Consider the following 25,342-nt stretch of genomic DNA (forward strand, 5'->3'; position numbering starts at 1 on the left):
TCTGTTGAAATTGTCCACATGCTTCTTGTGGATTTCAATGGCTTCTCTGTGTAGCCTGACATGGTGGTTGTGAGAGCGATGCAGCATTTCTGTGTTCTCAAATCATATGCTCTGTCCAGGCTGGTTCCTCAGGTGCTCTGCTATGGCTGACTTCTCTGGTTGAAGGAGTCTGCAGTGCCTTTCATGTTCCTTGATGCGTGTCTGGGCAAAGCTGCGTTTAGTGGTCCCTATGTAGACTTGTCCACAGCTGCATGGTACATGGTAGACTCCTGCAGAAGCGAGAGGACCTCTCTCACAACCACCATGTCAGACTACACAGAGAAGCCATTGAAATCCACAAAAAGCATGTGGACAATTTCAACAGAAAGGAGGAGACCATGAAAATGAACAAAATCTGGCTACCAGGATTAAGAAACTCAAAAATTACAACAGCACAACAGAGAGGAAACAGACAAGGACATCTAATCACCTCTCAACAAAAGATTGCTCCAGGCACTGTCAGGCCATTATATGCTAATCAAGGTGGCCAGTTGAAACATCCACACCTAGCTCCTACAGACAGGAGTCCTTTGTCCCACCCTGGTCATTATTCCACAGATATATAAACCCATTGTCCTAATTCCAACAGACCTCACTACCTCTGAGGATGCTTGCCATAGATGCAGGCGAAACGTCAGGAGAGAATGCCTCTAGAACATGGCCATAGAGCCCGAAAAAACCTACAACAATTTGTTGTTGTTGTTGTTATTGTTATTTAAAGGAGGGAGGGAGCCAAAAAGCTTCCCGTCAATTCTGCTGTTGCCAATTGTTGTTGTTATTGTTGTTGTTATTTAAAGGAGGGAGAGAGAGAGGAAGCCAAAAAGCTTCCCGTCAATTCAGCTGTTGGTTGTTGCTGTTGTTATTTAAAGTTGTTGTTGTTGTTGTTGTTGTTGTTATTTAAAGGAGGGGGGGAGCCAAAGCTTCCCGTCAATTCAGCTGTTGCCAATTGTTGTTGTTGTTGTTTAAAGGCGAGCGGGAAGGAGGGAGCCAGGCCCAGTCTTCTATTCTAGGCTTGCCCACCCTCGGGAGAAGGTGATTGTGTGTGTGGGAGTGGGAGTGGGAGTGGGGGGGGGGCTTGTTCGTATTTGGAGACATTGTTTCCCAAAGACTTCCTGGGTTCCCTCTTTGTCTCCCTTTCTTTCCCTGCGGGAAGGCAGGCCGGGATCAGGCTCCGGAGGAGGGGGAGGGCCTTCCCCTTGAAGCCCACCCCCCCCTCACCACCAACAGACCTGGAAAGGGGAGGGGGCTATTATGGGATGGCGGGAGGAAGGCGGGGCTTGAGGGGAAGGGGCCTCTGGGTCCGAGGAGGAGGGCAGCGCTGCCTCCCGACAAACACGTTCCTTTTCGAGCAGAGAGAGAGAGAAGGAAGGAAGGAAGGAAGGAGGTAAGGGTCATCCTTTGGGAGGGGGGGGTCTCGGGGGTGGGAGTGAGAAGACACCCCCCCCCCCCGCATGCTATCTCAGGGGAAAAGAGGAGGGAGGCACAGGCACCCCCCCCCCCCCGGAAAGCCCCATGGCGGCGAAGCCTTCCTCCTCCTGGGTGCTCCGTCTCCTCGCCTTGGAAGGAAACTTGAGGCCTCCTTCCTTCTCTCCTTCCTTCCTTCCTTCTCTCCTTCCTTCCTTCCTTCCTTCCTTCCTTCCTTCCTTCTCTCCTTCCTTCCTTCTCTCCTTCCTTCCTTCTTTCCTTTCTTCCTATCTTCCTTTGTTCCTTCCTTCCCTCCCTCCTTCTCTCCTTCATTCCTTTCTTCCTGCCTTCTCTCCTTCCTTCCTTCTCTCCTTCCTTCCCATCTTCCTTCTTTCCTTCTCTCCTTCCTTCTTTCTTTCCTTCCTTTGTTCCTTCCCTCCCTCCTTCTCTCCTTCATTCCATTCTTCCTACCTTCCTTCCTTCCTTCTCTCCTTCCTTCCTTCCTTTCTTCCTTCTCTCCTTCCTTCCTTCCTTCTCTCCTTCTTTCCCATCTTCCCTCCTTCCTTCCTATCTTCCTTTCTTCTTTCCCTCCTTCCTTCCTTCTCTCCTTCCTTCCATCCTTCCCTCCCTCCTTCTCTCCTTCATTCCTTTCTTCCTACCTTCCTTCCTTCCTTCCTTCTCTCCTTCCTTCCTTCCTTTCTTCCTTCTCTCCTTCTTTCCCATCTTCCCTCCTTCCTTCCTATCTTCCTTTCTTCTTTCCCTCCTTCCTTCCTTCTCTCCTTCCTTCCATCCTTCCCTCCCTCCTTCTCTCCTTCCTTCCTTCCTTCCTTCTCTCCTTCCTTCCTTCCTTCCTTCCTTCCTTCTGTCCTTCCCTCCCTCCTTCTCTCCTTCCTTCCTTCTCTCCTTCCCTCCCTCTTTCTCTCCTTTCTTCCTTCCGTCCTTCCCTCTCTCCTTCCTTCCTTCCTTCCTTCCTTCCTTCCTTCTCTCCTTCTCTCCTTCCGTCCTTTGCTCCCTCCTTCCTTCCTTCCTTCCTTCTGTCCCTCCTTCTCTCCTTCCTTCTCTACTTCCTTTCTTCCTACCCTCCTTCCTTCTCTCCTTCTTTCCTTCCTTCTCTCCTTCCTTCCTTCCTTTCTCCCTCCTCTCCTTCCTTCCACAATCCACAATATCCGCCTTGTCCTGCATTATCAGAGTCCACACTGCCATATAAACCAGTTCAGTGTGGATTTTATATAGCGGTGTGGAAAGGGCCAAAGCAGCTTACATTTCAATACACTTTCAAATCAACAAATATATGAAATATTACAACAGAAGGAAACATCACTGGTATTCTTTAGAGCAGGCATGGGCCAACGGGGGCCCTCCTTGTGTGCTGGACTTCAGTTCCCACCATTCCGAACAGCCCACCTACCCACTGTTTGCACAGGAGGAGCCTGGATTTTCCAAAGAGAAACAGGGCAAAGAGGGGAAGGAAAGGAAGCCCAGGTCTTGGTCTTTCCTCCAGGATGCTGGCGTTTCTGCCACCCCCACTCTCCCCTTCCTCCTTAACTTGGGGGTGGGGGTTGCAGGGTCTCCTATTTATTTATTTATTTATTTATTTATTTGCAGCTTTTCTATTCCGCCCTTCTCCTCACCCCGCAGGGGACGCAGGGTGGATTACAGTGTACACATATATGGCAAACATTCAATGCCAATTTTTGACATACAAACATATACAGACATACACAGAGGCTATTTAACTTTTTCTGGCCACCAGGGAAGCTGTCGCATTCCTCGTCCATCTGCGACGCTGATGAAGCACTTCCGCATTCCCCGCATGCTTCCCCGCTGGAATGCTTTGCTGGAGTCTTCTTTATGGCCTCATAAATTAGTTAATTTAGCCTCCCCACACTTTAAGGTGGTACCTATATTATAATTGTACTATTATATTATTGTATTGTATATATTATATTATATTATTATATTATATATTTTATTATAATATTATATATATAATATAATATAATAATATAATATAATAATATATAATATAATATAATAATATAATATAATAATATATAATATATAATATAATAATATAATATACAATAATATAATATTATAATATTATAATATAATATACAACAATATAATATAATAATATTATAATAATATAATATAGTTGTTGTTTGTTTTATCACACCAACAGTCAACAACAGAGGGAGAAGGAAGTTCAGAAGTTCCCCCTGTCCCATTTGGAGGATTTTTTAGCATATTGCGCAATTGCGTCCACCATTAACAAATCGATTCGTAATTTACAAAATTTCGGAAATTTCGAAATTTTGAAATCTTAAATTTCGGAAGTCCTCAGAATTTAGAAACGCTAGCGCACCCTAGAAACAAAACGAGTTTAGAACCAATTTTTTTTCTTGATCGCCCAAGCCTAGTGTACACATATATGGCAAAAATTCAATGCCAATTTTTGACATACAAACATATACAGACATACACAGAGGCTATTTAACTTTTTCTGGCCGCCAGGGGAGCTGTCGCTTTCCTCGTCCATCTGCGACGCTGATGAAGCACTTCCGCATTCCCCGCATGCTTCCCCGCTGGAATGCTTTGCTGGAGTCTTCTTTATGGCCTCATAAATCAGTTAATTTAGCCTCCCCACACTTTAAGGTGGTACCTAATTTTCCTACTTGACAGATGCAACTGTCTTTCAGGTTGCAAAGGTCGACAACAGGCTACACAATTGGTTGGAAACCCACTCCAACCCGGGCTGGCTTCGAACTCATGACTTTTTGGTCGGAGTGATCTTAATGCAGCTGACACACAGCCAGCTGCGCCACAGTCCTAGCTGCCTTGAGCCCTGCGACCCGGTAGAGGTGGATGGATGGAAGGAAGGAAGGAAGGAAGGAGGGCTGGATGGCGAGGGGAGGCTTCAGGGCTGCCTATTAGCTGCACACCACTGTGTCTTTTCTGGAAGAGCAGAGGCAAGATTCCTGAGGAATCTGCACAAGGACCAAGGAGCAACAATCAGAACTGACCACGGAACAGGAGACGGGTTCAAGATTGGGAAAGGCATCCGGCAAGGCTGCATCCTCTCACCCAACCTTTTTAACTTGTATGCAGAACACATCATGCGAGGATGTGCGGGGCTTGATGAATGCAAGGCTGGGGTGGAAATGGCTGGAAGAAACATCAACAACCTCAGATATGCAGATGACACCACTCTAATGGCCGAAAGCGAGGAGGAGCTGAGGAGCCTTCTAATCAAGGTGAAAGAAGAAAGCGCAAAAGCCGGGTTGGAGCTAAACGTCAAAAAAACCAAGATTATGGCAACAAGAATGATTGACAACTGGGAAATAGAGGGAGAAAATGTGGAGGCCGGGACAGGGTTTGTATTTCTAGGTGCAAAGATGAGTGCAGACGCAGACTGTGGCCAGGAAATCAGGAGACGCTTCCTTCTTGGGAGGAGAGCAAGGTCCAGTCTTGATCAAAGAGTGAAGAGTAGAGACATCAGACTGGCAACCAAGATCCATTGCCTAGTCCAAGCCATGGCATTCCCTGTAGTCACCTACGGATGTGAGAGCTGGACCTCAGGGAAGACTGAGTGAAGGAAGAGAGATGCTCTTGAGCTGTGGTGTTGGAGGAAAGTGCTGAGAGTGCCTTGGACTGCGAGAAGATCCAACCAGTCCACCCTCCAGGAAAGAAAGCCTGACTGCTCACTGGAGGGAAGGAGACTAGAGGGAAAGTTGTATAAATATGTGAGAGGAAGCCACAGGGAGGAGGAGGGAGCAAGCTTGTTTTCTGCTTCCCTGGAGACTAGGATGCAATGGAACAATGGCTTCAAACTACAAGAGAGGAGATTCCATCTGAACATGGGGAAGAACTTCCTGACTGTGAGAGCCGTTCAGCAGTGGAACTCTCTGCCCCGGAGTGTGGTGGAGGCTCCTTCTTTGGAAGCTTTTAAGCAGAGGCTGGATGGCCATCTGTCAGGGGTGATTTGAATGCAATATTCCTGCTTCTTGGCAGAATGGGGTTGGACTGGATGGCCCATGAGGTCTCTTCCAACTCTTTGATTCTATGATTCTAAGTTGAAGTCCTTTGAATGCCACATCATGAGGAGACAGCAAAGCCTAGAGAAGGGAATGATGCTGGGGAAAGTGGAAGGTAAAAGGAAGAGGGGCCAACCAAGGGCAAGATGGATGGATGGCATCCTTGAAGTGACTGGACTGACCTTGAAGGAGCTGGGGGTGGTGACGGCCAACAGGGAGCTCTGGCGTGGGCTGGTCCATGAAGTCACGAAGAGTCGGAGACGACTGAACGAATGAACAACAACAACAGAGGCAAGGGATTCTCTTGCCTTCACTCTTCCAGGCAGCAGCCTCAGCTCTCCAAGACCTGCCTCCACCTCCTCCTCCAAGGAGAAGGAAAAGAAGAAAGGGATATAAAAAAGAAGAGAGAAGGAGAGAGAAGGGCGAAAGAGAAAGAAAAAGAGAGGGGAAAGGGGGAGAGACTGATATGAGGAGAGAGAGAGAGTGAGGGGGGAGAGAAAGAACGAAAGAAGCTCTGCATTGACAGAGCCAAGACTGATTCCATTGAGAGAGAGGCCTCCTCCTCAGGGGCCAGATTAATGCCCTCAGAGGGCCACATCTGGACCCCGGGCCGTAGTTTGGGGACCCCTGCCTTAGACGATGGCAAGATGCCTCCTCACTCTAGAGAAACTCTGGGCATGTTTAGTCTGAAGAAGAGAAGGCTGAGAGGAGATATGATAGCCATGTATAAATATGTGAGAGGAAGCCACAGGGAGGAGGAAGGAACAAGCTTGTTTTCTGCTTCCTTGGAGACTAGGACACAATGGAGCAATGGCTTCAAACTACAAGAGAAGAGATTCCATCTGAACATGAGGAAGAACTTCCTGACTGTGAGAGCCGTTCAGCAGTGGAACTCTCTGCCCCGGAGTGTGGTGGAGGCTCCTTCTTTGGAAGCTTTTAAGCAGAGGCTGGATGGCCATCTGTCAGGGGTGATTTGAATGCAATATTCCTGCTTCTTGGCAGAATGGGGGTGGACTGGATGGCCCAGGAGGTCTCTTCCAACTCTTTGATTCTATAATTCTATGATTCTAAGACAAAGGAGAACAGGCCAGAAAATGGAGACAGGCCACATGGCCAGCCCAGGGCAATAAGAATTCGTATAAGAGGAAGTTATTTTTCCCTAAAGAGATCACATTCCTGGGTATTCAAAGGGGAAGAAGGAGATAGCACCATGCAAAGATGAGTGAGACAACCCCCCCCCCTCCTCTTAACTCCTGCAGTGCTTCTCAACCTGGGTTCCCCAGATGTTTTTGGCCTTCAACTCCCAGAAATCCTAACAGCTGCTAAACTGGCTGGGATTTCTGGGAATTGTAGGCTAAAAACATCTGGGGACTCCAGGTGGAGAAGCACTGAGCTAGAGGAAACTGGGGAGGATCATAGAATCCTAGAGTTGGAAGAGACCTCCTGGGCCATCATCCAGTCCAACCCCATTCTGCCAAGAGACAGGAGTATTGCATTCAAATCACCCCTGACAGATGGCCATCCAGTCTCTGCTTAAAAGCCTCCAAGGAAGGAGCCTCCACCACACTCCGGGGCAGAGAGTTCCACTGCTGAACGGCTCTCACAGTCAGGAAGTTCTTCCTCATGTTCAGATGGAATCTCCTCTCTTGTAGTTTGAAGCCATTGTTCCATTGCGTCCTAGTCTCCAAGGAGGCAGAAAACAAGCTTGCTCCTTCCTCCTCCCTGTGGCTTCCTCTCACATATTTATACATGGCTATCATATCTCCTCTCAGCCTTCTCTTCTTCAGGCTAAACATGCCCAGCTCCTTAAGCTGCTCCTCATAGGGCTTGTTCTCCAGATCCTTGATCATTTTAGTCGCCCTCCTCTGGACACATTCCAGCTTGTCAATATCTCTCTTCAGTTGTGGTGCCCAGAATTGGACACAATATTCCAGGTGTGGTCTAACCAAGCAGAATAGAGCATGGGGAGCATGACTTCCTTACATCTAGACACTATGCTCCTCTTGATGCAGGCCAAAATCCCATTGGCTTTTTTTGCCACCACATCACATTTCTGGCTCATGTTTAACTTGCCGTCCACGAGGACTCCAAAATCCTTTTCACATGTACTGCTCTCGAGCCAGGCCTCATCGTCCCCCATTCTGTCTCTTTGCATTTCGTTTTTTCTGCCTAAGTGGAGTCTCTTGCATTTGTCCCTGTTGAACTTCATTGTGTTAGTTTTGGCCCATCATATCTCTAATCTGTCAAGATCGTTTTGAAAGCCTTTGACAATACATTTTCCTTACATTTCCTAAAGTCAGCTCTCCTAATGAATGCATGTTTGACTTATAGTTCCACCCTTCCTTTGTATCACAAACTGTTGCACAGCGGGGAATTTTACCCATCGCCCAAAGTCCAAATGCAAGAAGACTCACAGACCAGAGTAAAACTGAAACAGAAAAATCTTTACTCTTTCCTTAGCAGAGATGAAAACAAAAGACTTGCAATGCACACAAAAATCAAACAATGCAAGAAACTTACATGGTCCACAAAATAAGGCAACTTCTTTCACATCAAATGAGAGAGCAAAAATAAACCTTGCATGAATGACTATTTCACCATAGCCTCCTTCAGAGTCGCTCTCCACCATCCAACCCACCTACGACCACTTGCCACCCACACTGTAAAAACCCATACAAATATACACCATTGGGTGTGGTTCAATCTTGCTGGTTCACCTACTCTCCCAGCTGTATAAGAGAATTAACACCACAAGGTTTTTCTTCACACACACTTGGTCCTGCTCTGACTTACCGCAACACAAACTCCAGAAGTTCTATGGGAGAAGAAATGTAATGTTCCCCCAAAGATAAACCTTGTTATTTCATAGAATCATAGAATCCTAGAGCTGGAAGAGACCTCCTGGGCCATCCAGTCCAACCCCATTCTGCCAAGAAGCAGCAATATTGCATTCAAAGCCCCCCTGACAGATGGCCATCCAGCCTCTGTTTAAAAGCTTCCAAAGAAGGAGCCTCCACCACACTCCGGGGCAGAGAGTTCCACTGCTGAACGGCTCTCACAGTCAGGAAGTTCTTCCTCATGTTCAGACGGAATCTCCTTTGTATTGTCAAAGGCTTTCATGGCCGGAGTCACTGGATTGTTGTAGGGTTTTTCGGGCTATATGGCCATGTTCTAGAGGCATTCTCTCCTGATGTTTCGCCTGCATCTATGGCAAGCATCCTCAGAGGTAGTGACCTTCATAACTCCTCAACCGATGGCAGTACTGGTATGTGGCAGCTACTGGCTTGTTCAGTAGACTCTCCTCCTCAGTTCCATTTTGGCGGGAACCCTTAGCATTGAACGGTTGTGTTGTTAAACCTTACTACCTCTGAGGATGCTTGCCATAGATGCAGGCGAAACGTCAGGAGAGAATGCCTCTAGATCATGGCCATATAGCCTGAAAAAAACCTATAACAACCCAGGAATCTCCTTTCTTGTAGTAGCCATGGTTCCATTGTGTCCTAGTCTCCAGGTAAGCAGAAGACAAGCTTGCTCCAGGTAAGCAGAAGACAAGCTTGCTCCCTCCTCCTCCCTGTGGCTTCCTCTCACATATTTATACATGGCTATCATCATATCCCCTCTCAGCCTTCTCTTCTTCAGGCTAAACATGCCCAGCTCCTTAAGCCGCTCCTCATAGGGCTTGTTCTCCAGACCCTTGATCATTTTAGTCACCCTCCTCTGGACACATTCCAGCTTGTCAATATCTCTCTTGAGTTGTTGTGCCCAGAATCCCTCAGTCTATCTAGGCTAACTACTCATTGAGAGCTGGAGACTTGTGTAGTCAGGGATAAAACCCAACAGTCTTCCCCTTCTCCTTCCAGGCCTTGATAAAATACTGTTCCCAAGGATATTGTCACCCTCCCCCAGACAACCAAGTCCACCCAAGCAGGATTGCCAGCCTCTGAGCAAAAACATCCTTGCTGGCACTGTTGGCATTTGTGCTTTTGGTATCTCACTTTTAAGAATCTCCCATCCATTATTAACTCCCTTCTCTGAAAGCATTCCTATCCATGGGATAGAATCCTAGAATCAAAGAGTTGGAAGAGACCTCATGGGCCATCATCCAGTCCAACCCCATTCTGCCAAGAAGCAGGAATATTGCATTCAAAGCACCCCTGACAGATGGCCATCCAGCCCCTGTTTAAAAGCTTCCAAAGAAGGAGCCTCCACCACACTCCGGGGCAGAGAGTTCCACTGCTGAACGGCTCTCACAGTCAGGAAGTTCTTCCTCATGTTCAGATGGAATCTCCTCTCTTGTAGTTTGAAGCCATTGTTCCGCGTCCTAGTCTCCAAGGAAGCAGAAAACAAGCTTGCTCCCTCCTCCTCTCTGTGGCTTCCTCTCACATATGTATGCATGGCTATCATATCTCCTCTCATCTTTCTCTTCTTCAGGCTAAACATGCCCAGCTCCTTAAGCCACTCCTCATAGGGCTTGTTCTCCAGACCCTTGATCATTTTAGTCGCCCTCCTCTGGACACATTCCAGCTTGTCAAGATCTCTCTTGAATTGTGGTGCCCAGAATTGGACACAATATTCCAGGTGTGGTCTAACCAAAGGGGAATAGAGCATGGGGAGCATGACTTCCCTAGATCTAGACGCTAGGCTCCTATTGATGCAGGCCAAAATCCCGTTGGCTTTTTTTGCCGCCACATCACATTCCTGGCTCATGTTTAACTTGTTGTCCACGTGGACTCCAAGATCTTTTTCACACATACTGCTCTCAAGCCAGGCATTGTCCCCCATTTTCAAAAGTCCTTGCAGAAAGCTAAGCGTGTTCAGCATTTGTTGTCCGTTCTTTGGCCTGGCAGACGCAATCCTCCTTGATGTAGTTTTTGTCAGTCTAACTTGTCCGCATTGAGGCTCCAATTCTAGACCGTTCTCAGATGTCAAAGTGGGGGATTGTTGTGACTCAGCTGGAACCATGGAGTGATAGTGTTGATGATTCTGATGAGGATGATGGGATTCAGGTTCACAACCAAGGTTCAAAATATCCCTGTGGTAGACCATGAGGAACAGGGTGTGGAAGTTCAGTTTCCCACAGCAAGGATTGATGTTGTTGATACTGAAACCAGCCAGGTGCAAATTGACTCAGAAAAGGAGGAGAGTTCTCAGCCTGATAATGAGCAAGAAAGCAACCAGTCTGACACTAACGAACAGATTGACCTTGATGAAGTGGGAACCTTAGATCGGGCTGACCGTTTGGAATTCGGAGTTTGAAGGAGTGTGAGAATAGCTAACAAGAAGGAGGTTAGAGGCCAAAGAAACACCTTCGTGTTTTGCAAAGGGTATTTGTTGGGGTTCAGTCTGGGTCTGAACCAGAACCTGAACCTGCTTCTCTGATTGTATTTCCTGATGCTACTGAAAATGATTCTAATGAAAATGTATTTCCTGGTGCTAATGAAAATGTTGATTCGGAGGTCAATGTAGAAGAAACTCCTGCAGGCTTGGAAACTGAAAGTACACATTTATCAAAAACAAGTCATGCCAGACTAATCTGATCTCTTTCTTCGATAGAGCTACAAGCTGGGTAGATGCGGGGAATGATGCCGTGGATGTGGCGTACCTGGATTTCAGGAAGGCCTTCTTTGACAAGGTCCCCCATGACCTTCTGGCAAGGAAAATAGTCCAATGTGGGCTAGGCAAAACTACGGTGAGGTGGATCTGTAATTGGTTAAGTGGACGAACACAGAGAGTGCCCACTAATGCTTCCTCTTCATCTTGGAAAGAAGTGACGAGCAGAGTGCCGCAGGGTTCCGTCCTGGGCCCGGTCCTGTTCAGGATCTTCATTAACGACTTAGATGAAGGGCTAGAAGGCAGGATCATCAAGTTTGCAGACGACACCAAATTGGGAGGGATAGCCAATAGTCCAGAGGACAGGAGCAGGATTCAAAACGATCTTGACAGATTAGAGAGATGGGCCAAAACTAACAAAATGAAGTTCAACAGTGACAAATGCAAGATACTCCACTTTGGCAGGAAAAATGAAATGCAAAGATACAGAATGGGGGACAATGCCTGGCTCGAGAGCAGTACGTGTGAAAAAGATCTTGGAGTCCTCGTGAACAAGTTAAACATGAGCCAACAATGTGATGTGGTGGCAAAAAAAGCCAACGGGATTTTGGCCTGCATCAATAGGAGCATAGTGTCTAGATCTAAGGAAGTAATGCTACCCCTCTATTCTGCTCTGGTTAGACCACATCTGGAATATTGTGTCCAATTCTGGGCACCACAATTCAAGAGAGATCTTGACAAGCTGGAATGTGTCCAGAGGAGAGCGACTAAAATGATCAAGGGTCTGGAGAACAAGCCCTATGAGGAGCGGCTTAGGGAACTGGGCATGTTTAGCCTGAAGAAGAGAAGGCTGAGAGGAGATATGATAGCCATGTATCAATATGTGAGAGGAAGCCACAGGGAGGAGGAGGGAGCAAGCTTGTTTTCTGCTTCCTTGGAGACTAGGACGCAATGGAACAATGGCTTCAAACTACAAGAGAGGAGATTCCACCTGAACATGAGGAAGAACTTCCTGACTGGGAGAGCCGTTCAGCAGTGGAACTCTCTGCCCCGGAGTGTGGTGGAGGCTCCTTCTTTGGAAGCTTTTAAGCAGAGGCTGGATGGCCATCTGTCAGGGGTGATTTGAATGCAATATTCCTGCTTCTTGGCAGGGGGTTGGACTGGATGGCCCATGAGGTCTCTTCCAACTCTTTGATTCTATGATTCTATGATCCTGAGAATGTTTCAGGGTCAAGCGGTGATAGCTCTCCAGAGAAGCTAACACGGTTCTCAACCTTCGTAATGCCGCGACCCCTTAATACAGTGCCTCACGTTGTGGTGACCCCCCAACCATAAAATTATTATTATTGCTACTTCCTAATTAGAATTGTGTTACTGTTATGAATCATAATGTAAAAATCTGAAATGCAGGATGTATTTTCATTCACTGGACTAAATTTGGCACAAATACCCAACAACAGCGTTCCATGCCGTCATGTCAGCCACATGACCTTGGAGGTGTCTATGGACAACACCGGCTCTTTGGCCTAGAAATTGAGCACCAACTCCGAGTTGGACACGACTGGACTTAATGTCAGGGGAAAACCTTTACCTTACGTTACCCAATATGCCCAAATTTGAATACAGGTGGGGTTGGAGGGAAAATTGATTATGTCATTTGGGAGTTGTAGTTGCTGGGATTTATAGTCCACCTACAATTAAAGAGCATTTTGATAGAATGCTCTTCCATCTGACGGAATTGGACCAAACTTGGCACACAGAACTCCCACAACCAACGAAAAATACTGGAAGGGTTTGGTGAGCACTGACCTTGAGTTTGGGATTTGTAGTTCACCTGCATCCAGAGAGCATTGCAGACACAAACAATGATGGATCTGGACCACACTTGGCACAGATACTCAATATGCCCCAATGTGAACACTGGTAGAGTTTGGGGAAAATAGACCTTGACATTTGGGAGATGCAGTTGCTGGGATTTATAGTTCATCTGCAACGAAGAGCCCTCGCCTGCTCCGCACCCTGCCTGCCGGCGGGAGAGCAAAGCAGGCGAGGGGCGCCCAAGGAGCCACTTGCCCATCCCTCACCTCCTTCTACCATCAGAAGGAGATGAGGGACAGGCGGATGGCTTTGCGCGCGGGAGTGCCAGTGTCTCAAGGGGTCGGCCGCCATTTTGGAGGGGCGTGGCCAGCCAATACGGCTTCACGACCCCCAGAAAATGGCCAAACGACCCCCCGAGGGGTCGCGACCCCCAAGTTGAGAGCCGCTGAGCTAACACCTGGGATCCTTAATGAGGATAGAAGAGGACAGATTTGGAAAAGCAGGAGTGAATCACAGAGTCTGCAAAGGTCAAACGGATTAAAAGAAACAAGGGCTTCAAAGCCTGGAGGCGTGTCACGAAACAGTTTCCTGGGCTTTAAGTGCCTATCGCCGGTTTGACTCTTTAGATCAGGCATCGTTTTAGACTGAGGCATTACCTTGGCAGATCTCCCGTTTCCCGTGGCCTTCATCCCAAGAGGCTTCTAGTGCTCCAAGTACGGTTAGTGGATTGCTAACAGGTTCCAGGATTTTACAGTATTGCTTTTGGTTTTTGATCCAGTACATGGAAATTTCTGATTGCTGATTTTTACTGTGGCTTTTTGACTGTGCATTTTCCTCTACTTTGTAACCATTTTTCATCAATAAAAAAGGAATGTTTTTCCTACAGTCATGTGTGGTGGATGGTTATCTTAGGGCAGGGGTCCCCAAACTACGGCCCGCGGGCCACTTCCAGCCCTCCAAGGGCCCTGATCCGGCCCACGGAGGAAGAGCACCCCCACACACACACACACACACACACACAGTGCCCCTCCGTTGGCTGGCTCACGCTGTCCATGAGGCCCGATGGACAGCGTGAGCCAGCCAAGGGAGGCTGCTCTGCTTGGTCTACTCGTGAGTAAAGCACCTCGCGAAGTGCTTTACTCACAAGTAGGCTGTGCGGGCCTGCTCCTCACTTGGCAGGCTCACGCTGTCCATCGGGCCTGACGGACAGCGTGAGCCAGCCAACGGAGGCTGCTCCGCATGGTCTACTCGCAAGTAGGCCGCGCGGGCCTGCTCCCCCCCCTTGGCAGGCTCACGCTATCCATCAGGCCTGATGGACAGCATGAGCCAGCCAAGGGAGGCTGCTCCGCGTGGTCTACTCGCGAGTAAAGCACCTCGCGAGGTGCTTTACTCACAAGTAGGCCGTGCGGGCCTGCTCCTCCCTTGGCAGGCTCACGCTATCCGTCAGGCCTGATGGACAGCGTGAGCCAGCCAAGGGAGGCTGCCCTGGCGCTACATGCAGTCATGCTGGCCACATGACCTTGGAGGTGTCTATGGACAACTCCGGCTCTTCGACTTAGAAATGTAAATGAGCACCACAGAGTCAGACACGACTGGACTTCATGTCAGAGGAAAACCTTTAACCAGGAAAATTGTGGAAGATCCAGCGTGGGAGAAAGAACTCTTGTCTGTTGGAGGTAGGTATGAATGTTTCAGTTGGCCACCTTGATTGCCATTTTGTAGCTTGACAGTCTTTAGGGAGAATCCTTTGTTGAGAGATGATTAGCTGGCCCTGATTGTTTCTTGTCTGGAGTTCTCCTGTGTTTGAGTGTTGTTCTTTATTTACAGTTATAATTTTAGAGTTTTTTAAATACTGGTAGCCAGATTTTGTTCAGACTAGAAATAGGAAGATTTCCCATTCTCTGCTCCTGGAATTACTGCCTAAAGAGGACTAGAAAGAACCCCCTCCCTCTCAGGTCCCTTCCACACAGCAAAATAAGATATGTACAATGTGCAGAGGAATTTTTTAATCGGTCTGAGGGACAGTAAACTGACCCCCGGTTTAAAAAGTTTGAGGACCCCTGTCTTAGGGTCTCGTTTCCTGCTCTGGGTTGCAACAGTATTAAACAGGGTGTTTGGGCACAAACCTTTGTCAGAGCAACTTTTTGTTTAACCTAGGAGCTTGTATTTGTTTGCCTAGATTTTCTTGCAGTTCTCGTGTTCATGGTCTCAGGACTTTGTCATGTTCTCATGGGATTTTGCTTTGCTGGTGCCTTTTTAAATCATGCTTCAAAGTGCTACCTTGTATTGATCTTTTGGAACATTACTTCTGCTTTTAAGAACATTTTATCTTTTACTTTTTCATAAACTATAAAGACTTCAGGCTGTGTGCCGTTTGGTGTTTTCAGCAAGGTGAATCTATCCTGAGGTGCGACACGGATGGAGACACAAATAATTCAGCCTGGAGGTTCCCCCTACAAAGGAAACACTTTCTCACACAGGTGTTATAACAACAACTGTGATCATCGCAACCTGCACTCTCCCTTGTTCCTCATCACTAGGAAAGCTTCATGCAGTGTTGGGAGTCAGCCTGTGTGTGAACCTGAGCCTGAATCTCTGATTGTTTTGCCTAATGTTGATAATGTTGATGTAAATGTTGTTGGACCCAGTTTGGATAGTGAGGCTGAAGTGATCAATGAGGATGAGGCTCAAGATGGAGACACTTTGGTCAGTAAAAATCCTACAGGCTTTGATTTAGAGGCTTCAAGGGAAAAGCCAAGTTCTCATGAGAAAGTTTCTGTCAAACCAAGTGAAGAAAATTGTTGAGACTACTTCAACCAGAGAAGTCAGCCATAGCAGAGCACCTGATGAACCAGCCTGGACACAGCATATTATTTGAAAACACAGAAATGCTGGACCACACCAACAACCACCATGTCAGACTACACAGAGAAGCCATTGAAATCCACAAGCATGTGGACAATTTCAACAGAAAGGAAGAGACCATGAAAATGAACACAATCTGGCTCCCAGTATTAAAAAACTCTAAAATTATAACAGCTAAACAACAGAGAGGAAGAAACCAGGCACAGATTAACACCTCCCAGCAACAGGCTTTCCCAGGTTCCAGCAGGCCTTCAAATGCTAATGAAGGTGATTAGCCAAACACTCACACCTAATTGCAGCAGGGAAGAGCTCCTTGCCCCACCCCAGCCATTCCACAGATATATAAACCCAGTTGTTCTAATTCCAACAGACCTCTGAGGATGCTTGCCATAGATGCAGGCGAAACGTCAGGAGAAATGCCTCTAGAACATGGCCATATAGCCCGAAAAAACCCACAAGAACTGAGTGATTCCGGCCATGAAAGCCTTCGACAATATGTTGAGATTAATTTTCTCAATTCAGCAGCAGATCAGTTGCACAACTTCAGCGCTTTCCAGGAGCTTCTTCCTGCACAGTATTTTCAGTCAACTGCTCCCACAGCCTGCAGTCACTCTGGAACCTTTTACAGACACTTGAGCACATGCCCGGCCATTGTCAGTTTTACCATTGTCTTTCCCCCAGTCTAGATGGTATTACAAACTTACCACAGCATACAGTTATATCTTGTCTTTTAATTACATATAGCCTTCGATGAACAACATCGCAGCACAAGGAGAGAAATACACTGTACATGACTTCCTTATATACAATTCTGTACCTTTACACATAGTAATCTCTGATTGGTTCCCAACTCACTGACTCAACCCAAACCCAGGATTGCATCATTCACAATCACCTGGACTAGGCCAGAACACATTCCCCAAATGATTCCCTATATACAGTTAATACATGACTCAGCATTTCCAATAGAAGCCCATTAGCAGTGCATGACTCAGCTATATTACATTAGAATACATTGTAAAACCTGACAAAAATTCACTCCCTTCTCCTTCTGGCCTGAGCTTGCAAGATAACTTGACACCTGATCGGGTCAATGATAATAGCCGCAGCTTGGAGATAAGCCAGAACCGCAGGGAGGCCCAATGTTTACGTAGGTCAGAAAGAATTCGGCAACTGAAACCAAAGATTAGAGTTAGCCGGAATCAGTTTCTGGCATTTTAGAGTGGCTGTGAGAGGGATTTCCTCAGACCAAGCATCGTTTAGTATCAAGTACAAACCTCCTGGGTTTTCCAGTTTCCAGTGGTCTGGTCTCCAAGGGAATTTCTGGCTTCAAGTGAGATTCAGCAGGAGCTAATCTGTTCATGGATTTCTATGGAGAGTTTTCTGGACATTACTGCTTTGGGTTTTTGCAAGCTTTCTGGACATTGCTGTTTGCCGTTTCATTTTGGCTTTTTTTAACCTTTGGACTTCTATCTATTTTATATTCATCATTCAGTAAAAAGGATTGCATTATTCCTAAACCAAGGTGTGGTGTATTAATGACAAGAGGGCCCTGATTCCTGATCCGGAGTGCAACATGCTGCCATTGTATCAGCCCAGAAACCCCACACCTTTGTTGTCTTCTGTGTGCGCCCTTGAGGTCCTTCACAACTGCATTTCTTAATATTCCCATTTGCAACATGACCTATGAAGGGAAATCAGGAGAAGGTTTCTGGCTTTCATCTCTTATCTTTTATTTCTTCTTTCTTCACCAGGGAAAGGAACATTCTACGGATCCACATTTGTCATGATGAGAAACCATTCAACCTCTAGTGGATATTGAAGGATTTGGAATTCAAAAGTGCAGCAAGGAAACCAGTCATATCGGAAGAAGAAATACTCCAAAGGTGCCGATCCGGCTGAATGCTTCAGCTCACTCAAAGAGTGGAGTGTCTATCTTGCATTTTAAAGTAAATATCACTACCAAAATGGAGAAGAAAGCATATCAATGTCCTGAATGTGGAAAGAGTTTTAGTCAGCAGAGATCTCTGCAGTTACATGAAAGAACTCACACTGGAGAGAAACCCTACACATGTCTGGAATGTGGGAAGAGCTTCTCACAGAGTGGAAATTTCAATTCACACCAGAGAATTCACACTGGTGAGAAACCCTATACATGCCTGGAATGTGGAAAGAGCTTCACTCACAATTCAAATCTACATTCACATCAAAGAGTTCACACTGGGGAGAAACGCTTTAAATGCTTGGAGTGTGGAAAGAGTTTCACTCACAGTGGACATCTACGTACACACCAAAGAACTCACACTGGGGAGAAACCCTATACATGCCAGGAGTGTGGAAAGAGCTTTGCTCAAAGTGGACATTTGCGTTCACATCGTAAATCCCACACTGGGGAGAAAAACCTTAAGTGCCAGGAGTGTGGAAAGAAATTCACTCACAGTGGAAGTCTACGTTCACATCAAAGAACTCACACTGGGGAGAAACTCTATACATGCCTGGAATGTGGAAAGAGCTTTACTCACGGTGCGAATCTGCGTTCACATCAAAGAATTCACACTGGGGATAAACCCTTTAAATGCCCGGATTGTGGAAAGACTTTTGCTGACAATGGAAGTTTACGTAGTCATCGCAGAACCCACACTGGGGAGAAACCCTTTCAGTGCCAGGAGTGTGGCAAGAGCTTCACTCACGGTGCAAGTTTCTCTATACATCGAAGAACTCACACTGGGGAGAAACCATTTAAATGCCTAGATTGCGGAAAGAGCTTCACTGACAGTGGAAGTCTACGTAAGCATAACAGAACTCACACTGGGGAGAAACCCTATAAATGCTTGGAGTGTGGAAAGAGCTTTGCTCGGAGTGGACATCTACGTTCACATCAAAGAGTTCACACTGGGGAGAAATCCTATAAATGCCAGGAATGTGGAAAGAGCTTCACTCACAGTGAAAATATACGTTCACATCAAAGAACTCACACTGGGGAGAAACCCTATGAATGTCCCGAGTGTGGAAAGAGATTCACTCAGAGTGGAAGTTTACAGATACATCGAAGGATTCACACTGGGGAGAAACCTTATGAATGTCCAGAGTGTGGAAAGAGATTCACTAAGAGTGGAAGTTTACAGATACATCGAAGGATTCACACTGGGGAGAAACCATATAAATGTCTGGATTGCGGAAAGAGCTTCACTGACAGTGGAAGTCTACGTAAGCATAACACAACTCACACTGGGGAGAAACCCTATAAATGCGAGGAGTGTGGAAAGAATTTTGCATATAGTAGAAATCTACGTTCACATCAAAGAACTCACACAGGCGAGAAACCCTATGAGTGCCTGGAGTGTGGAAAGAGCTTCACTCACAGTGAAAGTCTACCTAATCATCAAAGAACTCACACTGGCGAGAAACCATATAAATGCCTAGAGTGTGGAAAGAGTTTCTCACAGAAGGGAAATCTGCAATCACATCAGAAAACCCACACTGGGGAGAAACCCTATAAATGCCCAGAGTGTGGAAAGAGTTTCTCAAAGAAGGGAACTCTGCATTCACATCAGAAAACCCATACTGGGGAGAAACCCTATAAGTGCCTTGAATGTGGAAAGGGTTTCTTCCAGAATGGAGATCTATGCAAACATTATAGAACCCACACTGGGGAGAAATCCTATAAGTGCCTGGAATGTGGAAAGAGCTTCACTTACAATGGAGATCTACATAAACACCAAAGAACTCACACTGGGGAGAAACCCTATAAATGCCTAGAGTGTGGAAAGAGTTTCTCACATTGTGGAAATCTGCATTCACATCAGAGAACCCACACTGGGGAGAAACCCTATAAGTGCCTGGAATGTGGAAAGAGTTTCTTGCAGAATGGATATCTACGCAAACATTATAGAACCCACACTGGGGAGAAACCCTATAAGTGCCTGAAATGTGGAAAGATCTTCACTTACAACGGAGATCTACGTACACACCAAAGAACTCACACTGGGGAGAAACCCTATAAATGCCTGGAGTGTGGAAAGAGCTTTGCTCAGAGTGGAAATCTACGTTCACATCAAAGAGTTCACACTGGAGAGAAATCCTATAAATGCCAGGAATGTGGAAAAAGCTTCACTCACTGTAAAGATCTTCATTCACATAAAAGAACTCACACTGGGGAGGAACTATTCAGGCAGTCTCCAAGTTACTAACAAGATAGGTTCTGTGGGTTTGTTCTTGAATTTTAAATTTAACTCCATCCAAATATTATGTGAAATTGTGCCTTGAGTATTTCAAGAGTGAAATACTCAAGGCACAATTGCAAACTGTGCCAAAAAAGAGAAAAAAATAGTACAAGTGCAAAGAAGCCAGAATGGATGTCCAAAGAACTCCTAACTGTGCTAAAATACAAAAGAGACATGCACAAGAAGTGGGAAAAGGGAGAAATCACCAAAGAAGAATTAAAACAAATAGCCAACGCCTGTAGGGAAAAGGTCCGCAAGGCTAAAGCACAAAACGAGCTCAGGCTTGCCAGGGACATTAAAAACAATAAAAAGGGCTTCTTATGTCAGTAGAAAAAGGAAAAACAAGGAGGCAATAGGGCCTCTTCAAGGAGAAAATGGGGCAATGCTGACAGGGGTTAGGGAAAGGGCAGAACTACTTAATGCCTTTTGGGGACTTTCTTCGAATGGATTTTTGGACTCTTGTCTTTCATGGAAACAACCTTTCGAACTTTGATTCTCTTTTTTTGTATTTGCTTTTTTATATACTCTTCTTTTAATAAACCTGATTTATTGGATTATCTGGACAGTGTGTCGTTTGTGGTTAAAAAGAGGTTTCGGGGCCCAAGTACAACAGTGACTTTGAAACTTAGGCGATCCCTCATAGTCCGAGGATGATGGTCCTCCAAGTTCGGTGTCCTGGGGGTGGGTTCGTAGGTGGCTGTGGAGCCCTATTCTCGACCCGCATCTTCTCCTGCAGTGAGGGCATGGGTTTCTGGGTGGGAGGCGGTCTTGGTCGGGGTTGGCTTGACGTGCCTTCCTCTTGGCATGTTTCTCTCTTCTGCCCTCCATTCGTGCCTCTTCAAATTCTGCAGCACTGCTGGTCACAGCTGACCTCCAGCTGGAGCGCTCAAGGGCCAGGGCTTCCCAGTTCTCAGTGTCTATGCCAGAGTTTTTAAGGCTGGCTTTGAGCCCATCTTTAAATCTCTTTTCCTCTCTACCAACATTCAGTTTTCCATTCTTGAGTTTGGAGTAGAGCAACTGCTTTGGGAGATGGTGGTCGGGCATCCGGACTATGTGGCCGGTCCAGCGGAGTTGATGGTGGAAGAGCATCACTTCAGCACTGATGGTCTTTGCTTCTTCCAGCGCGCTGACATTTGTCCGTTGGAGCCCTTCTTTAAACCTCTTTTCCTGTCCTCCAACATTCTGTTTTCCGTTCTTGAGTTCGGAGTAGAGCAACTGCTTTGGGAGACGGTGTTCGGGCATCTGGACAATGTGGCCGGTCCAGCGGAGTTGATGGCGGAGGACCATCGCTTCAATGCTAGTGGTCTTTGCTTCTTCCAGAATGCTGACGTTTGTCCGCCTGTCTTCCAGCGCTGATGGAATCGTTCCAGGAGTTCTCCGAGTCCCCATTGGGGAGATGGTGGTGGGATATAAATAAAGATTATTATTGTTGTTGTTGTTGTTATTAATATTATTATTGCTGACTTCTTCCAAACTAGGCAGTGCTGCAAGCTCATCCTTGGTTTGTTGTTGTGGGATTTGTGAGAGAACCTCTTCGGCCACGTTGGAGCTGTGATTCTAGAGAATACAACCCTGCCGTACGCCTTTCCCAATCTTGAACCATATAGCCCGAAAAAACCTACAACAACCCAGTGATTCTGGCCATGAAAGCCTTCGACAATACATTGAACCAGTCTGTTGTTCCATGGTCAGTTCTTGCTGTTGCTACTTGGTCCTTATACAGATTCCTCAGGAGAGAGTCAAGATGATTTGGTATGTCCAGACCACCAAAAATTTGCCACAGTTTATTAGGATCCACACAGTCAAAGGCTTTAGAATCTTCTAAGCCAGTGTTTCTCAACCTGGGGGTCGGGACCCCCGGGGGGGGCCGCGAAGGGGTGTCCGAGGGGTCGCCAAAGACCATCAGAATATACAATGTTTTCTGTTTGTCATGGGGGTTCTGTGTGGGAAGTTTGCCCCAATTCTATCGTTGATGGGGTTCAGAACACTCTTTGATTGTAGGTGAACTATAAATCCCAGCAACTACAACTCCCAAATGTCAAGGTCTATTTTCCCCCAAACTCCACCAGAGTTCACATTTGAACATATTGAGTGTTCATGCCAAGTTTGGTCCAGATTGATCATTGTTTGAGTCCACAGTGCTCTCTGGATGTGGGTGAACTATAATTCCCAAACTCAAGGTCAATGCCCACCAAACCGTTCCAGCATTTTCTGTTGGTCATGGGGGTTCTGTGTGGGAAGTTTGGCCCAATTCTATCGTTGGTGGGGTTCAGAATGCTCTTTGATTGTAGGTGAACTATAAATCCCAGCAACTACAACTCCCAAATGTGAAGGTCTATTTTCCCCCAAACTCCACCAGAGTTCACATTTGAACATATTGGTCCAGATTGATCCACAGTGCTCTCTGGATGTAGGTGAACTACAACTCCCAAACTCAAGGTCAGTGTCCACATTTGGCCCAGTGAATGAAAATACATCCTGCAAATCAGATATTTACATTATGATTCATAACGGTAGCAAAATTGGTTATGAAATAGCAACAAAAATAATAATTTTATGGTTGGGGGGTCACTACAGGAATTACATTAAGGGGCCATGGCATTAGGAAGGTTGAGAAACACTGTTCTATCTATGTAAATAAAAATGTCATGTTCGTTTGTGGTATTCACTGAACTCAAAAACCACTGGACAAATTGACACCACATTTGGACACAAGACACATAACAACCCAGTGTATGGCCTTCACTAAAAAAAAACTGATTTTGTCATTTGGGAGTTGTAGTTGCTGGGATGTATAGTTCACCTACAATCAAAAAGCATTCTGAACCCCACCAACGATGGAATTGAACCAAACTTGGCACATAGTTCTCCCATGACCAACAGAAAATACTGGAAGGGTTTGGTGGGCAGTGTCCTTTGGTTTTGGAGTTGTAGTTCACCTACGTCCAGAGATCACTGTGGACTCAAACAATGATGGATCTGGACCAAACTCTACACGAATACTCAATATGCCCAAATGTGAACACTGGTGGAGTTTGGGGAAAATACAATCTTGTCACTTGGGAGTTGTAGTTGCTGGGATTTATAGTTCACCTACAATCACAGAGCATTCTGAACCCCAGCAAACTATAGAATTGGGCCAAACCTCCCACACAGAACCTCCATGTGGGCCACAGCAATGCGTGGCAGGGGACGGCTAGTCTATATAAATAAAAATGTCATGTTCGTTTGTGGGATTAACAGAACTCAAAAACCACTGGACGAATTGACACCAAATTTGGACACAAGGCACCTCACAACCCAGTCAGGCGTGTAGCAAGGGGGGGGGTTAGGAGTTCAACACCCACCCACCCCCCAAAATGTTTCAGATTTTAAAAAAATCCTGGTTTACTCATGAATTTTAACTGGTTAACCAAATCCCCGTGCTAAGTTTATGAGATGCAAAAAAATCAAGAGTCCCTCCAGAACTGCAAGCACTATTATCTCAAGCAAATATTGACAATTTATTCACACTGTCATTACTTGCAGCAATAGCCGACGCAGGGAAGCAACCAAGTTGGGGGCGTGTGTGTTGAATGCTCTCATTAAGGAGACCAGACTTGGTGGAGGTGGTTGACAGGGGCGGAGCTGCAGGCTATGGAAGGCTGCTCTGCACCCAGCTGTGCTCTTTGCTTCAGCGTGAGCTAGGAGGCAGGTTTCAAACCCACCCACCCCCCGTGAAAATTTCACCCCCTCCCAAAAAAGTTTTCTGGCTACTTCCCTGAACCCAGTGTATGGCCTTCACTTAAAAAAAAAAATTTGTCACTTGGGAGTTGTAGTTGCTGGGATTTATAGTTCACCTACAATCAGAGCATTCCGAACCCCACCAACGATAGAATTGGGCCAAACCTCCCACACAGAACTCCCATGTGGGCCACAGCAACGCGTGGCAGGGGACGGCTAGTAGTCAATAAAACAGAAATAGGTGTTTTTCTGAAACTCCCTGCCTTTCTCCATTATCCAGCATCCAGATATTGGCCATTGGGTGTCTGGTTCCTCTGTTGTTATTCTTTTTTAATACATTACTAGCTGTACCCGCCACGCGTTGCTGTGGCCAACCTTCTCTCCCTCTTTCTCTCCTTCTTCCTTTCTGTCCTTCCTTCCCTCCCTCTTTTCTTCCTTCCCTCTTTTTCCTTCCCTTCTTCTTTCTTCTCTACTTCTTTCTTTCCTTGCTTCCTTTGCTCTTTAGAATCATAGAATCAAAGAGTTGGAAGAGACCTCATGGGCCATCCAGTCCAACCCCATTCTGCCAAGAAGCAGGAATATTGCATTCAAATCACCCCTGACAGATGGCCATCCAGCCTCTGTTTAAAAGCTTCCAAAGAAGGAGCCTCCACCACACTCCGGGGCAGAGAGTTCCACTGCTGAACGGCTCTCCCAGTCAGGAAGTTCTTCCTCATGTTCAGATGGAATCTCCTCTCTTGTAGTTTGAAGCCATTCTTCCATTGCGTCCTAGTCTCCAGGGAAGCAGAAAACAAGCTTGCTCCCTCCTCCTCCCTGTGGCTTCCTCTCACATATTTAAACATGGCTATCATATCTCCTCTCAGCTTTCTCTTCTTCAGGCTAAACATGCCCAGCTACTTAAGCCGCTCCTCATAGGGCTTGTTCTCCAGACCCTTGATCTGCTCCCTCCTCCCTGTGGCTTCCTCTCATATATTTATACATGGCTATCATCATATCTCCTCTCAGCCTTCTCTTCTTCAGGCTAAACATGCCCAGCTCATTAAGCCGCTCCTCATAGGGCTTGTTCTCCAGACCTTTTATCATTTTAGTCGCTCTCCTCTGGACACATTCCAGCTTGTCAATATCTCTCTTGAATTGTGGTGTCCAGAACTGGACACAATATTCCAGATGTGGTCTAACCAAAGCAGAATAGAGCATGGGGAGCAGGACCTCCCTAGATCTAGACACTATGCTCCTATTGATGCAGGCCAAAATCCCATTGGCTTTTTTTGCCGCCACATCACATTGTTGGCTCATGTTTAACTTGTTGTCCATGAGGACTCCAAGATCTTTTTCACACGTCCTGCTCTCGAGCCAGGCATTGTCCCCCATTATGTATCTTTGCATTTCGTTTTTCCTGCCAAAGTGGAGTATCTTGCATTTGTCACTGTTGAACTTCATTTTGTTAGTTTTGGCCCATCTCTCTAGTCTGTCAGGATCGTTTTGAATTCTGCTCCTGTCCTCTGGACTATTGGCTATCCCTCCCAGTTTGGTGTCGTCTGCAAACTTGATGATCCTGCCTTCTAGCCCTTCATCTCAGTCATCAATAAAGATCCTGAGCAGGACCGGGCCCAGGACGGAACCCTGCGGCACTCCACTTGTCACTTCTTTCCAGGATGAAGAGGAAGCCTTGGGGAGAATCAC

The 25,342-nt window shown here is 46.4% G+C and overlaps 1 protein-coding gene across 1 annotated transcript; it reads left to right on the top strand.

The window, feature by feature from the left end:
• The first annotated feature begins 1,326 nt into the window (after nt 1–1,326).
• LOC132772909 (zinc finger protein 850-like) lies at nt 1,327–20,497 on the top strand. Its single transcript, XM_067468301.1, has 2 exons — nt 1,327–1,423; nt 17,468–20,497. Exon 2 carries the CDS (start codon nt 17,681–17,683, stop codon nt 19,901–19,903), a length of 2,223 nt encoding a protein of 740 aa, XP_067324402.1. The 5' UTR covers nt 1,327–1,423; nt 17,468–17,680; the 3' UTR covers nt 19,904–20,497.
• Nucleotides 20,498–25,342: the final 4,845 nt, after the last annotated feature.

The sequence above is a fragment of the Anolis sagrei genome, chromosome 4 (genome assembly GCF_037176765.1).
Source record: "Anolis sagrei isolate rAnoSag1 chromosome 4, rAnoSag1.mat, whole genome shotgun sequence".
In the NCBI taxonomy this organism is placed as follows: domain Eukaryota; kingdom Metazoa; phylum Chordata; class Lepidosauria; order Squamata; family Dactyloidae; genus Anolis; species Anolis sagrei.

Coding starts and splice junctions, on each gene's coding strand:
- LOC132772909 (XM_067468301.1), top strand. CDS start 17,681: ATGGAGAAGAAAGCATATCAATGTCCTGAATGTGGAAAGAGTTTTAGT.